The sequence below is a fragment of the Theileria orientalis genome, chromosome 2, assembly GCF_000740895.1.
Source record: "Theileria orientalis strain Shintoku DNA, chromosome 2, complete genome".
In the NCBI taxonomy this organism is placed as follows: domain Eukaryota; phylum Apicomplexa; class Aconoidasida; order Piroplasmida; family Theileriidae; genus Theileria; species Theileria orientalis.
This window is the reverse complement of record NC_025261.1, coordinates 1,482,228-1,495,899: the sequence shown is the minus strand read 5'-3', so window position 1 is coordinate 1,495,899 and position 13,672 is coordinate 1,482,228. Positions and strand designations below refer to the sequence as shown.

At 39.5% G+C, this 13,672-nt stretch overlaps 6 protein-coding genes across 6 annotated transcripts; 4 read left to right on the top strand and 2 right to left on the bottom strand.

Moving 5' to 3' along the window:
* Positions 1–281: 281 nt before the first annotated feature.
* On the top strand, positions 282–2,129 carry TOT_020000710 (major facilitator superfamily MFS-1 protein; the record flags this gene model as incomplete). The annotated part of the gene is made up of 2 exons (XM_009692460.1): positions 282–305; positions 357–2,129. The coding sequence occupies 2 exons, from the start codon at positions 282–284 to the stop codon at positions 2,127–2,129; spliced, it is 1,797 nt and encodes a 598-aa protein (XP_009690755.1).
* Positions 2,130–2,615: 486 nt separating this feature from the next.
* TOT_020000709 (uncharacterized protein) lies at positions 2,616–6,519 on the bottom strand (the record flags this gene model as incomplete). The annotated part of the gene is made up of 9 exons (XM_009692459.1): positions 2,616–2,833; positions 2,915–2,979; positions 3,050–3,277; positions 3,503–3,725; positions 3,801–3,804; positions 4,102–4,170; positions 4,279–4,582; positions 4,744–5,930; positions 6,025–6,519. 9 exons carry the CDS (start codon positions 6,517–6,519, stop codon positions 2,616–2,618), a joined length of 2,793 nt encoding a protein of 930 aa, XP_009690754.1.
* A 330-nt stretch (positions 6,520–6,849) lies between these two features.
* TOT_020000708 (uncharacterized protein) lies at positions 6,850–8,853 on the top strand (the record flags this gene model as incomplete). The annotated part of the gene is made up of 2 exons (XM_009692458.1): positions 6,850–8,336; positions 8,463–8,853. The coding sequence occupies 2 exons, from the start codon at positions 6,850–6,852 to the stop codon at positions 8,851–8,853; spliced, it is 1,878 nt and encodes a 625-aa protein (XP_009690753.1).
* Positions 8,854–9,168: 315 nt separating this feature from the next.
* On the top strand, positions 9,169–10,735 carry TOT_020000707 (YOR3162c protein; the record flags this gene model as incomplete). Its single annotated transcript, XM_009692457.1, has 8 exons — positions 9,169–9,290; positions 9,430–9,569; positions 9,679–9,798; positions 9,864–9,982; positions 10,037–10,106; positions 10,211–10,287; positions 10,352–10,633; positions 10,703–10,735. The coding sequence occupies 8 exons, from the start codon at positions 9,169–9,171 to the stop codon at positions 10,733–10,735; spliced, it is 963 nt and encodes a 320-aa protein (XP_009690752.1).
* Positions 10,736–10,935: 200 nt separating this feature from the next.
* On the top strand, positions 10,936–12,282 carry TOT_020000706 (eukaryotic translation initiation factor 2 beta; the record flags this gene model as incomplete). Its single annotated transcript, XM_009692456.1, has 7 exons — positions 10,936–10,965; positions 10,997–11,087; positions 11,175–11,243; positions 11,328–11,401; positions 11,480–11,622; positions 11,705–11,847; positions 12,107–12,282. The coding sequence occupies 7 exons, from the start codon at positions 10,936–10,938 to the stop codon at positions 12,280–12,282; spliced, it is 726 nt and encodes a 241-aa protein (XP_009690751.1).
* A 227-nt stretch (positions 12,283–12,509) lies between these two features.
* Positions 12,510–13,187, bottom strand: TOT_020000705 (conserved hypothetical protein; the record flags this gene model as incomplete). Its single annotated transcript, XM_009692455.1, has 3 exons — positions 12,510–12,555; positions 12,748–13,055; positions 13,170–13,187. The coding sequence occupies 3 exons, from the start codon at positions 13,185–13,187 to the stop codon at positions 12,510–12,512; spliced, it is 372 nt and encodes a 123-aa protein (XP_009690750.1).
* Positions 13,188–13,672: the final 485 nt, after the last annotated feature.

The following is a 13,672-nucleotide window of genomic DNA, read 5'->3' as shown; positions in this document are numbered from 1 at the left end:
TTCTGGTTCATGAATTGAAGAAATTTGAGTCAAAAGATTAAAATTTTCAGAGGAGATAGTACTTGTCCCATCAGCTACGCGTGCACAACTTTGATCAGAATTTTTATAGAAAATATTAGATACACTCACATATACTATGAAAACTTGTAGTATTAACATGTAACATATAAATAACGCACTTCAGCCATATCGTAGTCTAATTTAGGCATCAAAACACTTCACGATCTTTGATGAATCGATTTCACAAAATTGCCAGAGGCTTCTTGTTATTCCTGTAAAATATGCTTTCAATCACTCGAATGGGAGTAAGAATCTCAAAATTTAGTATAAAAATACAGTTGCCTTCATGCTCATAGCCGCAGTGTCGCGACACTGATTTAAATTGCGAAAACTTGTTTATTTGTAACATAGATGCAATGAAGATCCGCTTTCTGTACCGATGCGGATTGTATTTCATCATATCCATGCTAATAAGCCCCTACTACGACGGATGGTCGTCGACGGCGAAGTACTTGATCAGCGAAGGAGTGTTCTCGAAGTACTGCTGCAACAATATAGAGTGCTCTAGGCTCTCGGGCCTGGGACCGGTCTGCGACGATCAGGCGTTTAACGTGGGCAAGCTCCTGTCGTTCTACAGGATCTCGGAGTTCCTGTCGAGCATCTTCACGGGCTTCTTCATGGACAACTGCGGGCCGAAGCTGACGATCGTCCTCGCAATGGCGCTGAGGATGCTCTCGTGGCTGCTGATCCCGCTATTCCCGAACACGACGGGAGTGGTCATCTTTTCGTGCATACTCTGCGGAATAGCATCCAACGGAGTGGCGTTCCCAGTCTTCACGATCGCACAATACACAAAACGCTACTATAACCCTGCGATGATCTCGATTTCGATCTCGCTCTGCTTCGGGACCTTTTACATGTACATCCTAAACTTTATAAAGGACAGGCTGCCGCCGTTTAAGCCGATCTGGGTCATCGTGGTGATGCTGGCGCTGACGCACGTGCCGCTGCTGGTCCTGGCAGCCTTCATCTTCCCGAACTCGCTGCAGAAGGACGTGAAGCTGAACGCGCCTGAAGCCTCGAGGCTGAGCAGAGAAAAGGGAGAGGCGCTCGAAGACATAGCCATTTCAAACTCTTCGGCGAGCCAAGGGAGCATTTACGCGCACAAGTACGTGTCGGACCACAAGATCACGTCCATCGAGGTCGATATGAACTCGACGGCCACGCTGGTGTACACTAAGGTGGACAACACGAGGAAGCACCTAAGGTTGGAGGACACGGAAGACGTGCACTCCGAGGACAGCGAGGACTACGAGCCGGACGGAGGCCTGCTGCCACGCACAGGGTCGAACTATGTGGGCAGCCGCTTCGCCGACATGGACAGCGCGCACATGTCGACGTACAGAGAGAGCGTGCCCCCGACGAGCTCGGGCCTTTCGGAGACGAACCAAAACGAGGACCCGGGGCCTGGCCCGTACGAGGAACGGGAGCTCGCGGCCCAGGACCCGAGGGGACTGGAGGGCGCTGAGGAAAAGTGGCACTTCTGGGAGTTCTGGGCGATTCTGCGCAGGTTCGACATCCTGACGATCTCAGTAGCCTCGATGGTCGGAGTCATCTCGCTGACGTTCGCACAGGAGTCGTTCCCGATCGCGTACGGCAAGGACAAGGTGGCGCTGAACGTGAACGAGATACTGATTCCAATCTCGTTCGTCTTCTCCCTCGGCTCAGTCTTCCTGCTCGACAAGATCGGCCCCGTGCCCATCATCGTGGGAATGAACATAGCCAGCTGCGTCCTGCACCTGACGATGATGTTCGTCGACAGGGTCCTGTCGATCTTCACGAGCATCCTGATGTCGCTGGGCTACAGCCTTTTCATGACGCAGTACTACCTGTACCTCGACAACCAGGTGCCGCTCAAGTACCAGGGGAGCATCAAGGGGTTCCTGGTGACGTCGATCGGGTTCGTCCTGTTCATCAACATCGGCCTGAATTACCTGTCAAAGACCTACTTCTACACGAGGGAGATACACCTAGCGTTGCTGATTTTAAGAGTCTTGGTCACGATACCGCTGATCAAATTCCTCAGACACACCAGGAGGAGATCGAGTGCTCAAGAACTCATGGTGTAATGTATATGCATGTGTGTGTTTGCAAAAGTTAGTGGTGAATATACAAGTTGCGTGTGTAAATAAACGTGGATGTGAATGTTTGTAGGAGTGTAGGTGAAAGTGTACGGATTGATGCGTAAGTAACTCACGGTTGAGACTAGCTTATTTGCAGATTATACTTTGACACCAGTGCCGGAAAGTACTCGAGGTATAACTTCCTAAAACAACGGTTATCAGAATATACATTTGGCAGTTTGTCTGGGTGTGCGTAACTACGCAGTAACCAACTGTGTGAAACTGTAAAATGGTGAACTTACGTCATTTTATCCATGTTTTTCGAGACAGTGGAAATCTCGTTGGCCGTTAATTTGCTCAAGGCCCCGACGACCTTCAGTACCGACGTGAATTTGAAGCTTAAATCCAAGCATTGGAAGAGAGAATACATAATATACTCGTCGGAGAAGCACTTCCTAAGGTAATATTCACATGTGTGCAAAGTGCCAGTTCTCACCTCAGTATGTTTTCGACGTATACGTGATGCTTCGTCTTAATTAGCTGGAAATCCTTTGACTGCCTCACGAATGATTGCAGCTCAGCGTATTTTGGCTCTATTATGCCATTGTAGAAGTATGATAGAATCAGCTTCAAATTCGTTTGTAAATAGTATTTGAACGCATACAGTTTCCGAAACAGGTTACAATATTCGTCAAAACTGTTTTTAGGGTCTACTGAGCTGGTATCACTGTTACCATCGCCGCCAGTAGTAGGGGCACTGCTACTCTCCGTTTTTTTACTCAACTGATAACTTGTAAAGTCTCTCCTGACCTTGTTATCAATTATGTGTTTTTTTTCCAATCCATGCAGACACCTCCTACGTAACACTTGTTACAGCAATTTCACCAGTGCCGCTGGTCCTAACTAGTCCATAGTTGGTAACTTACTTGATTGTGAAGATTATCTGAAACATGTTATTGTACGACTTGATGTTGACGAAGTTGATGTATCGATATTTATAGTTCAACAGCAGGTATATCCACTCATTAATGCCAATATCATCTTCTGGGTTTTCTTCTTCATTCGTGTATCTCTTCATTACTTTCCTTATTGACTTAGCGTACCTGCTGTTCTTAATAAACCTAAGATCTTTGTAGTATGGCATTAAATCGTATCTGTTCAATATTGTATAGTAGTCAAAGATTAGGAATTCAATTGAATCATCATCAATGTTGTTGTTATTGTTACTTTTGTTAGTTTTGCTAATATCATTGTTAGTGCAGTTGTTAATAGTGTTAATATCATTGTTAGTGTTATTAATACTATTGTTAGTGTTATTGGTATTACCATCGCCTTCTATATTTGTGTTAGTGTTTCTAGTACAGTTGTTAATATTGTACTCATTATCATCAAAAGTCACTTTCTTATTCTTCTTGCCATCTTTTACTTTTTTTGTACTGGTGTCCACTTTCTTACTTGTACTAGTAACTCTATTTGTGCCCTCTGGTGTGTGATTAATTATTCCTATGTACAGCGAATCTGACATCAGCTTCAATAACTCAATTATATCAAATGACTTGATTTCACTAGACATTTCCAAAACTTCACTTAGTTTACTTTCTACTTCAACTGATGCTGAATTATCTCGTTTAATTCCATTGATGTGATTTGATTTATTCCTCTCTTCTACGTTATCACCTTTCTCTTCATCTTTAAAACTTTTTGAAGTGGTACTTTTAAAAAACAATCTACTCTTATTCAATTCACCATCATGTCTTCGTTCTTCTTCGTCATCATCATCTTCTTCATCAAAGTCTTCATCACTTAAATAATCATCATATTCTTCCAAATGATTATTTTTATAACTACCTTCTCCACTAAATGATTTATCATATATTTTTTCTATTGAGTAGTGTGTCGTCGATTTATTTAAACTTTGTTTAAATTCTCTTAAATTTACTTTTAGATTCCTTTTATCAAATTCCAATTCCACTTTCACTTGCAATTCTTTATTTTTACTATTATGTTTAAACGTTGTTTCCTTACTATATATAGTTAAACTTTTATTCTTCATGTTATTATTGTTATACACGTTATTGTACATCATCTTCATCAGTATCTTCAATTTACCATGATTGTTAATAAATTTGAAATCAACGGATATGTATTCCTTAACGTTGTTCTTTTGGGACTTTTCATCACCTCTATTAATGTCATCACCATTGTCACACATACTATCACTCATACTGTTACTAATATTGCTTTTTTCACATGTTTTTGTATTTTTTGTTTCCAGTTCATTTTCTTGGCCATTTTCAAATGAATTAAAACACTTTGAGGACAGTATTACTGAAAACTGCTTACACTTTTTTATTTTACTCAGGTTTGCCACCAGTGATATGTTGAAGCTGTTCATTATATAGACCATCTGTTCGTGCCAAATACTGCTATTGCCTCCAACAATTACTGAATCCTTGTGTCTAAAGGTCATTTATTAAACTTATATATCCGTTAATACTATTAATACTACTGTCACTGCTATTCTATTAATACTACTGTCACTAATGCTATCACTAATACTATTACTACTATCATTACTGATATCACTAATACTATTGTTATGAGTACTAGTGGTACTTACTTCACTTTGTTAATTTTTATAAATTTTGAATTTATGTTAAAGTCATTTATATGTTTAAACATTTCAAAACTTTCTTCTTCCTCTATTTTATCAGTCTGACTTATATTCAATTCATAGTCTCTCATCATTTCTTCCATATCTGCTGACTCGTGGCTATAGCTGCTCATTTCACTGCTTTTGATTAGTCCATAACTGTTAATTGCAGAACTGTCACTCGATCCCATTCTGCTCAGCTCCTTGCTTTTACTCAAATTACTTCTACTCATCACGTGCTCGACGCTTCCATTCCCACTCAACACGCCACTATCTTTATCTTTGTCCTCCAGCTTACCGCTATCCGTGCCCTCTATATATTCAAACTTATCATTCACATTTTCATCCTTTCTTGCTAGCCCTGATATTGCCTTGCCAAACTCTTTGTTGATCAGTTTAAACGCTTTTTCGTTGTATTTTCTCGACATGTGCTCGTACGTTTCTTCAAAGAATCTGTTGTATATTCCGTCGTCTCCCATCAGGTACACGTCCTTGAACAGCTTCAACTGCTGCTTTATGTCCATGTTTCTGTCCACGAACTCTCTAAACAGTGCCGATACGTACTTTCGGTACGTTTCCACTGATTCTTGGAAACTGTCTCTGTCAGTCGATATCTTACTCCACACGTCGAAGATGTGCTTGTCCGCCAGATTTACCAGATGTTCTGAGTAGAGGTTTTTCTTTATTCCCGTTCTATTTATGCTAAAATCGTTCAGCGACCTTGACAGCACTCTTATCACTTTTCCTATGAACAGTATGCTCTTGCTCGTCTTGTAGTCTATTGGACCAAACGTCGACCCTCTCTTCACCTTGATGTAAAACTTATAGTTCCACTCGTACTCCACCATCCTCGAATGGTAGTTCATTTCAGTGCCTCCGCTAGTTTGACGTGTGTTTAGTGGTATTTGGCAGTCTTGGTTTACGTTCTTAAGGTCCCGGTACCCTATTACGAACTCTCCGTACGGGTCCAGCAGGTTCCCTGAGCATATCCAGTTCCTCAGCTGGAACTTGAGGAAACTCAGCACATCTCCTCTCAACTTTGCGTATATCTCTCTCACCGACTTATCCTTTGGCCTTTCTGACAAAATCTCCAACAGATCTCCTGATTTTGAGAACACGTCTCGTTCGTCGTGGCGTTCACTAACGTTCTGATACTAAACATTTGTTATTCTCTGCTACTGTATCTTTTAAATAATTATCTACGTATTAGTTTACACATCAACTCCACTCCTGACTAGCTACACTTACGTCTAATATGATCGACTGAAGGCAGTGCAGTATCTTATTTTGGTCTCTCATTATTATTGTAAAGGTCGACGTCGGAAGCACCTTCACTGAGGTCGCTACGTCTTCCAGCGTCAACAGCAACTTTCTGTAGTCGTTTAAATACCTTTGAATCCCATTGCAAAACGCGATCATATAATATCCATTTGAATTTACCAGGTTCTTAGTCCCCAGGTTAACCGCTGTTTCACTCACGTAATCTACCACTAAATTCTTCGATCCATCCTTTACAAATAGCACACTCACATCTGAATAGTAATCGCCGATTCCTATTTTAATGCAGAATTGCTTTATAGACATATAAAGCTGTCCTGTTTTCAAAATCGCAGTGACTGCTGATCTTTCAGATGTAGATAATTTTATCTCATCTAATACTTTATATTTTCCATTCTTTTTTTCGGATTCCACGATTATATCTCCAGTGTGGCCAAATAGAGCCAGAAGTACATCATAAAGCATATCTTTTACTTGAATATTTGACTCTGAACTGCATTTTTTAACACCTAATTTGGTGGACTCACATACTATTTTACACTAAACTTTAAACTAAATTTTAAGGAACAAAATATTTTACATTTGTTAAATCATTTTTTTCAATACTGTGTAATCATCTACGATAATAATTATTTATAAGTTGAATATGAGGCAGGAATACAAACGAGACAACATTTTTACTTTTTACTTCTACTTTAATTATGTGAAATTAAACATTTCGTTTGTAATATTAATATAGATTCGTTTTTAGCTATAATTATCTTGTTATTTTTATTTTAAATTATTTTAACGCCAATGGCTTATTTCATGTTAAAACTGAGATTCCATAACTATTTAAATAAATTTAGCAACAATATACATAAGAATGGCTTCTCTACACTTATTTTTACAAGAGTATTATCGCAAAATACAATTGGCTCTAGCTATGATGAGTATTCACACATTAAATTGAGAAACAAGATACCAAGTTTTAGGAAAACGAATAGGTCAGTCATCGGCTACAGCGCATTTCAATCGCACAATTTTACCACAAATGTGACTTCAAAATTAAACTGGGATAACCACTGCCAATTAATTGTGGAGTTGATAAAGGAATCGGATTTTGTGGCCCTAGATGTGGAGTACACAGGCTTACACATAAAGGATGAACGGTTCATTGGAGTAGAAAAATGTTATGAATCGCACGTATCAGGAGCAAAAAAGTTTATTCCCTGTCAAATTGGGTTGACAATGGCAAGATTTGAAGGAGGAACGTGGAAAGTAACACCCACCTCGATCTTTACCATACCCTCAGATGGTAATACATTCTCAGTAAATATGTCCACGTTGAACTTTCTGAAGGATAACAATTTCGACTTTAATAGCTGGATCAGGCACGGAATATGCCACCTGAAGCCGAAGGAGGAGGAGGAAAGGAAGAGTTTAATCTTATCAAAACTGGCACACATAGATGAGTTGACGAGAGGAATAAACAAGGAAGATGAGGAATTTAAAGTGAACGAGTATGATTTGACGAACATACAAGACTTGGAGGACAGAAAGACCGTTGAGGAAGTGGTGAAGAGAGTGGAGGGTTGGCTATTTTCACAGGACAAGAAGCCGCTGGAATTTGAAGTGGAAAGCGCGTTTCTGAGACTACTGATCCACTCAGTGATATCGATTAAGTTCCCAAACATCTACAGCAATTCATGCAAGAAGGATGATAGGAAGCTGGTGAGGGTGTATAAATCGCAACGGGAGCTGTTGGAGAGTGACAGAGCAACACTGTTGTCGGAACTGAGCGAAATAGAAAGAGAGGTGGGACTGCGCACGCTATTCGACACAATAAGTAGCCACAAGAAGATACTGGTGGGCCACAACTGCTTCTACGACATACTGCACGTGTACCAGACGTTCTACGGGGACCTGCCGGACACAGTGGAAAGCTTCAAGGCGGAGTGGCTGAAGGTGTTTCCGAAAGTGTTTGACACGAAGTACATCTCGGAGTTCTTCCACATCCTGAACCCGCAGAGCTCCCTGAAAATGCTGTACGAGTCAGTGCTGAGCAGCTCCACCAGCAGAGTTGAAGTGGAAGCCCTACCAGGCACGAAGTGGGACATAACGCTGCCAGGGTCAAGGAGAGGCGTCATCGATGACATCGGCGACAGGGGCGCCACAGAGGGCGTTGTGAAAAAATTCGATGAACACGATGCTGGATACGACAGCTTCATGACAGGGCTAGTGTTTATACACCAGCTCGAGGAGGTGATCAAGTCGAAAAATGCAACACTGTCAAACTTGGTGTCCACAGCAAACAGCAGAGACATTAGCAGCACGGGTGGTAGTGGCAGTAGTACCAGTGGTAGTATTAGTAGTAGTACTGGTAGCAGTAGTAGCAACAGTAGCAACAGTAGCAACAGTAGCAACAGTAGCACTACTAGTAGTAGCAGCAGTAAGACGAGGACGGTTCCCAAGGTGATTGATAGGGTGTTCAGCGAAGTTGGGAACTCAGTGCGGCTAGTAAAGTGCCAGCCGGCAGTGCTGAACATGGAGACGCAGGAGGATATGTCGAGGCACTTCTACATGTTCGGCTTCCCTAACTCGTGGAAAAAGTGGGAAATCATGAAAATATGGTCGCCGCTGTGGGTGTCAGTGTCGTGGATCGACGAAAGCTCGTGCTGGGTCGTGGCCAGGAACCAGGAGGACGTCAAAAACATCAATTTAATATACAAGATGATGAAGAATCCGCAGTTTAAGCTGTACAACTACGGGCAGTACGTTGAAAGAGTGAGGAATAACACGCCGGCGGTGGAATCATGAGATAAAATCGCAAGTCTAACACACTGAACTTATTGAAGCAATGGCGTAATACACTGGTATATATGGCTGATGACCCCAATTTATGACTACATAGTGAACATTATATGATGTAAGTAGGAAAGGAGGTGATGCGGATGATTAATTGATACAAATTGATCTTTTTTATGCCATGATGTGTGGGTCCGTGTTTGGTCCCCATCAGATCAAATAAAATTAACGAAACCAACTGTTAAAATAGTTATTGTCGCATATATATTAGATTTAAAGAATGCCTGTGTGATTTTTAAATTAAATTGCATCTAATTTGGTCTTATAATGGCTGGAGCTAATGCCAAACAACAGAAGGCCCAGCAGAAGGCGCTGGAAAAGCAGAAGCAGAAGATCGTGGAGGATAAGACCTTCGGATTAAAAAATAAAAAGAGTAAATCAGTGCAAAAGTAAGATATACATGATGTATGAGAATATTTGTCTCTTCGACGACATAAATAGAACTATTGACTCCTTCTTCACATTCTACAATGTATACGTTGTTAAAATAAGATAATATGGAAAAGCAGTAATATTAAAATTCTGTAGATATATTAAAAGTGTACAACAACAGGTTACTGGGCAGCCTCCGAAGGACAGTGATAAATACATAGCTCAGCAAAATAAAGAGAAGGAGGAAAAGAATAGAATACTACAACAAAAGGCACTCATCGCATCTTTGTTTAAAAGTAGGTTGTTAGGAACAATGGGATTCTGGTTAATTAATTAACACATTTGATGACTTACACTAATATTAATCTAAATATGAACTTTCACCCCGACTAATTTATTTTTTAGCCACTGAGACTGTAAAACAAGCTAGTATGGACTCACAAAAGTTGTATGAGCCGAAGCAGGCTAGAATGGACCAGAAAATAGATATTTATTTGGATCAGAGAATACAAAGATCCAAGGAAGGTTAGTATCTAGAATATATATAGATTGTTAATATGATTGCACGATTGACAACAAATATTTTTTAGATGATAACATGAGTAATTGGGATATTTCTACCCTAGAAGGAGTCGTACAGCAAAAAAACACAAATGCGTGCACGACCGACATCATTTGTAAATACTTCCTACAGGCAGTGGAGTCAAAAGTAAGAAATATATACACCCAGATTATTAAAAGCTGTTGCTAACATAGTGAATAGAAATACGGATGGTTTTGGGTTTGTCCCAACGGAGGGGACGACTGCAAATATAGGCACTGTTTGCCGCCAGGTAACAACCATTTAGTAATAGTATTGCTAAAAACATATGAAAGATTAGTGCACATATTGAAATCGTTACTTGATTTTTATCCATATCTCATATACGCCTTTTAGGATTTGTGTTGTCCAGTGATGTTCCACAAGAAGTTGAGGATGACGAGGAGACCTTGGAGGAAAAAATTGAAAGACAGGTAAGGATGTGGAAATTAGATGCGTTGATATAATTGGCTGACTGAAAAACTAAATCATTTTCAGAGGAGAGAGCTTCCAGCGGGTGGTGAGATGGTGACCCTAGAAACGTTCACTCGGTGGAGAGAAGAACGCGAAAAGGGACGTCTAGACGCTCTGAAGGAGAAGGTGTCGAAGGATTCCACCACACAGTTGACTGGAAAGGACCTGTTCACCTTCAATCCCAACCTGTTTATGGATGACGAGGGCGCAGCAGATGACTTTGACTACGATGAGGATATCGATTTGGAAGAACTGATCAAGGAGAATGAATATAACTTAACTAAGGGAAACGTTCTTCCATCAGATGTAAGGACGAATATAGTTATTACCGGTAGTTAGATTTTAGAGCCGATTCCGACTTCAAATTATCAGCAGGTTTCCGATTCGCTTAGCAAATTGTCGATTTAATACTCACATATATCGCAATTTCCAAGTGGAACTAGGAATGTAATATTTTAACTCTTTTATACACATTAACGTAGTCCCCCATCAGTGCGCCTTAGAATTGATGATAACCACAGTATATTTATTCTCTTTTCCTCCAACAACATTTTACTTTAACTGTTTCGATACCGTATAGTCAGTTTTAGTTTAGTTTGTAGAATAAAATGGGACAACTCACTGATGGTACAACAGAGGTAAGTTTATGAGTATTTTAAGACTTCGTAGCAGGCCCCTAGAAATTCCGTTGAGAACGAAGTTTCGGATAAATTAAACGACATGGATTTAAGGCCAGATTCTCAAGAGCCGAGGTTGCCAGGTTCGTATTTACGTTAAAACTGCGTATATGCAATCTGTGACTGGATGCCGGGCACTTGCGCTTTCCGTTTCCTATAATATTTTGCAGAGTCCAAAGAGGCAGCTCCAAGGTTCAATTTCGGTGAAAAGAAGAAGAAACGTCCAGTAGAGCAAACAGGTACAATATTTACGTATTTATTTTGGTCGAGAGCGTTACATTATTGGTCTTTTAATCTACGAATCATTAACGCACTCTTTTTAGAATCGCCTAAAGCGGAGGTGATTGATGGAAGCGGCCAGGTGTTTGTTAAGGGCCACGTTTACCCCTACGAAGAGGTAACTGACTGTTTATGGTTATGTATTCAGTATGTTAATTTGATTTTGCCATTTAACAGTGTTTCATGACTTGCGTAGTTGCTTGCGAGAATTCAGTCTCTTATCAACGAAAATAATCCTGATTTAAGTGGCAGTAAAAGGTACACAATTAAGCCACCTCAAGTAGTAAGGGTTGGATCAAAGAAAGTAGCATGGATAAACTTTAGAGACATCTGTTCAATGTATGACACATATGCAGATAGTTTCTAATACTAATAGCTAATAACTAATCACTAATATTTAATCACTAATAAATATCATTAGAATGGGAAGAAGTATGGATCACGTCCATCAATTTGTATTGGCCGAATTGGGAACTGAAGGATCAATTGCCGGAGATGGCCAGTTAGTGCTTAAGGGAAAATACGGCCCAAAGAACATAGAAAGCCTTTTGAGGAAATATATCAGTAAGTATTACAGCTATTATTACGGTTACTATTACTACTATTACAGCTATTATTACGGTTACTATTACTACTATTACAGCTAGTATAACTACTACTATTACTACTATTACAGCTATTATTACGGTTACTATTACTACTATTACAGCTAGTATAACTACTACTATTACTACTATTACAGCTAGTATAACTACTACTATTACTAGTATTGCTACTAGTATTACTACTAGTATTAACAACTGAATTGACATTTGTTTAATAGCCGAATACGTTACGTGTTCAATGTGCAAAAGCCCAAATACAACCATGGAACGAGACTGTCGCGCACGTCTATTTACACAACATTGTGAAGCTTGTGGAGCCAATCGTTCAGTCAACCCTATTAAAAACGGATTCCACGCCCTTAATAGGGGTGAAAGAAGAAAAGCTAAAGTTTAAAAAAACTGTAAATGTCATCCATTTGCCCCTGTGTTACGTATATTCTACTAAATAGTACATAAACCTTACACAGATGCGTACGTTATCAAACACTAGCAAATGTGTGTTGACAAAGAATAGCAAATGTGTGTTGACAAACACGAGATAAAAAATTAGTGTTAAGAATAATGAATAAAAATAAAATACTTATGTTGGTGATTAAGCATATAGGCGTGTTGATTAATAAATTAGTGGGTCTTCTTTTTATTTTTAAGAAGATGTTTAACAAGCAAACTTCAATAAAGATTAGTTTCAGTAAATAAGTATATTAAACAGTGTATAAAAGATATATAATATAGAAAATAAGTAAGCATATGTAGGTGTGTACAATTATATATCTATTGATTGTAAAATACGTAAATAAAATTGGTAAAGTATATAAATTAAACAAGTAAATATATGTCTTAAGTTTATTCTAAAACTTACAAATTGAAATATAGTCCGAAGGGAACTAATAGAGCGTAGAACACCACCACTGCATAGACTGAAGCGAGGGACAAATTTGGCATTGTTTTCAGGTGATGAAAAGGGCAGGTTTTGCCGAGCAGCACCTTCTTATCAAATACAACACTTCTAAAGGCCTTGCATGAAAATGGACCAAAAACTCTAGTAATGACGGTGAAGCCAACGAAGCCTGCGAGAACAAGGCAGGCGTCGGTGACGAGCAGGAGAAGCAGCAAGTTCTTGGTATTTAGTTCTGAAAGCTTCAGGTGAGCGTTCTTGTAAAAATTCATCTGAGAATAATCATTAAATCTGGAGTTAAATAGGGACTGAAGGAGCGGTAAGTAGTTTTGACCTTTTTATCTACTAATATTGGAAAAATATAGCTAAAGTTATCAATAATTTACCTTCTTAGCTTGAGCCATCCTGGTATTAGAAAGTGGATTTAAAGCAAACTAACAAAACTTTAATACGGCTCAGTAGGATGGCAGTAAAATTGTTCTTTGTGTTTCAATTAGTAAGTTTCCGTACACAAATTCGGTAGTTACTTGCGAGTAATTCTGTTCGGCGTCGTGGATCCACCCCAGCAATAGCCTCATACGTAGACAACTCTGAGGAGCCTACATAGCAATAGAAATAGCTATGGGCGTTTTTATCACCAGTTTTATGAGTGTGTTTCGACCTTTCCAGTTGGGTAGTCACTAATTTGTCCGTTTATCTATTCTGGTTCATTTTGAGATAACATCCTTTTGATCGCATGTTGCGTACACATTTAGTTATTTTATATTTATTTATCCCTACTTAATAAAAATCTTTGAAACCTGACCTTATGCCTACATACTGTATCTTCTTCCAATAACTCCTTTTTAATCCAATTCCCCCTTTCCAACGTTTACACCCTAACTATTTA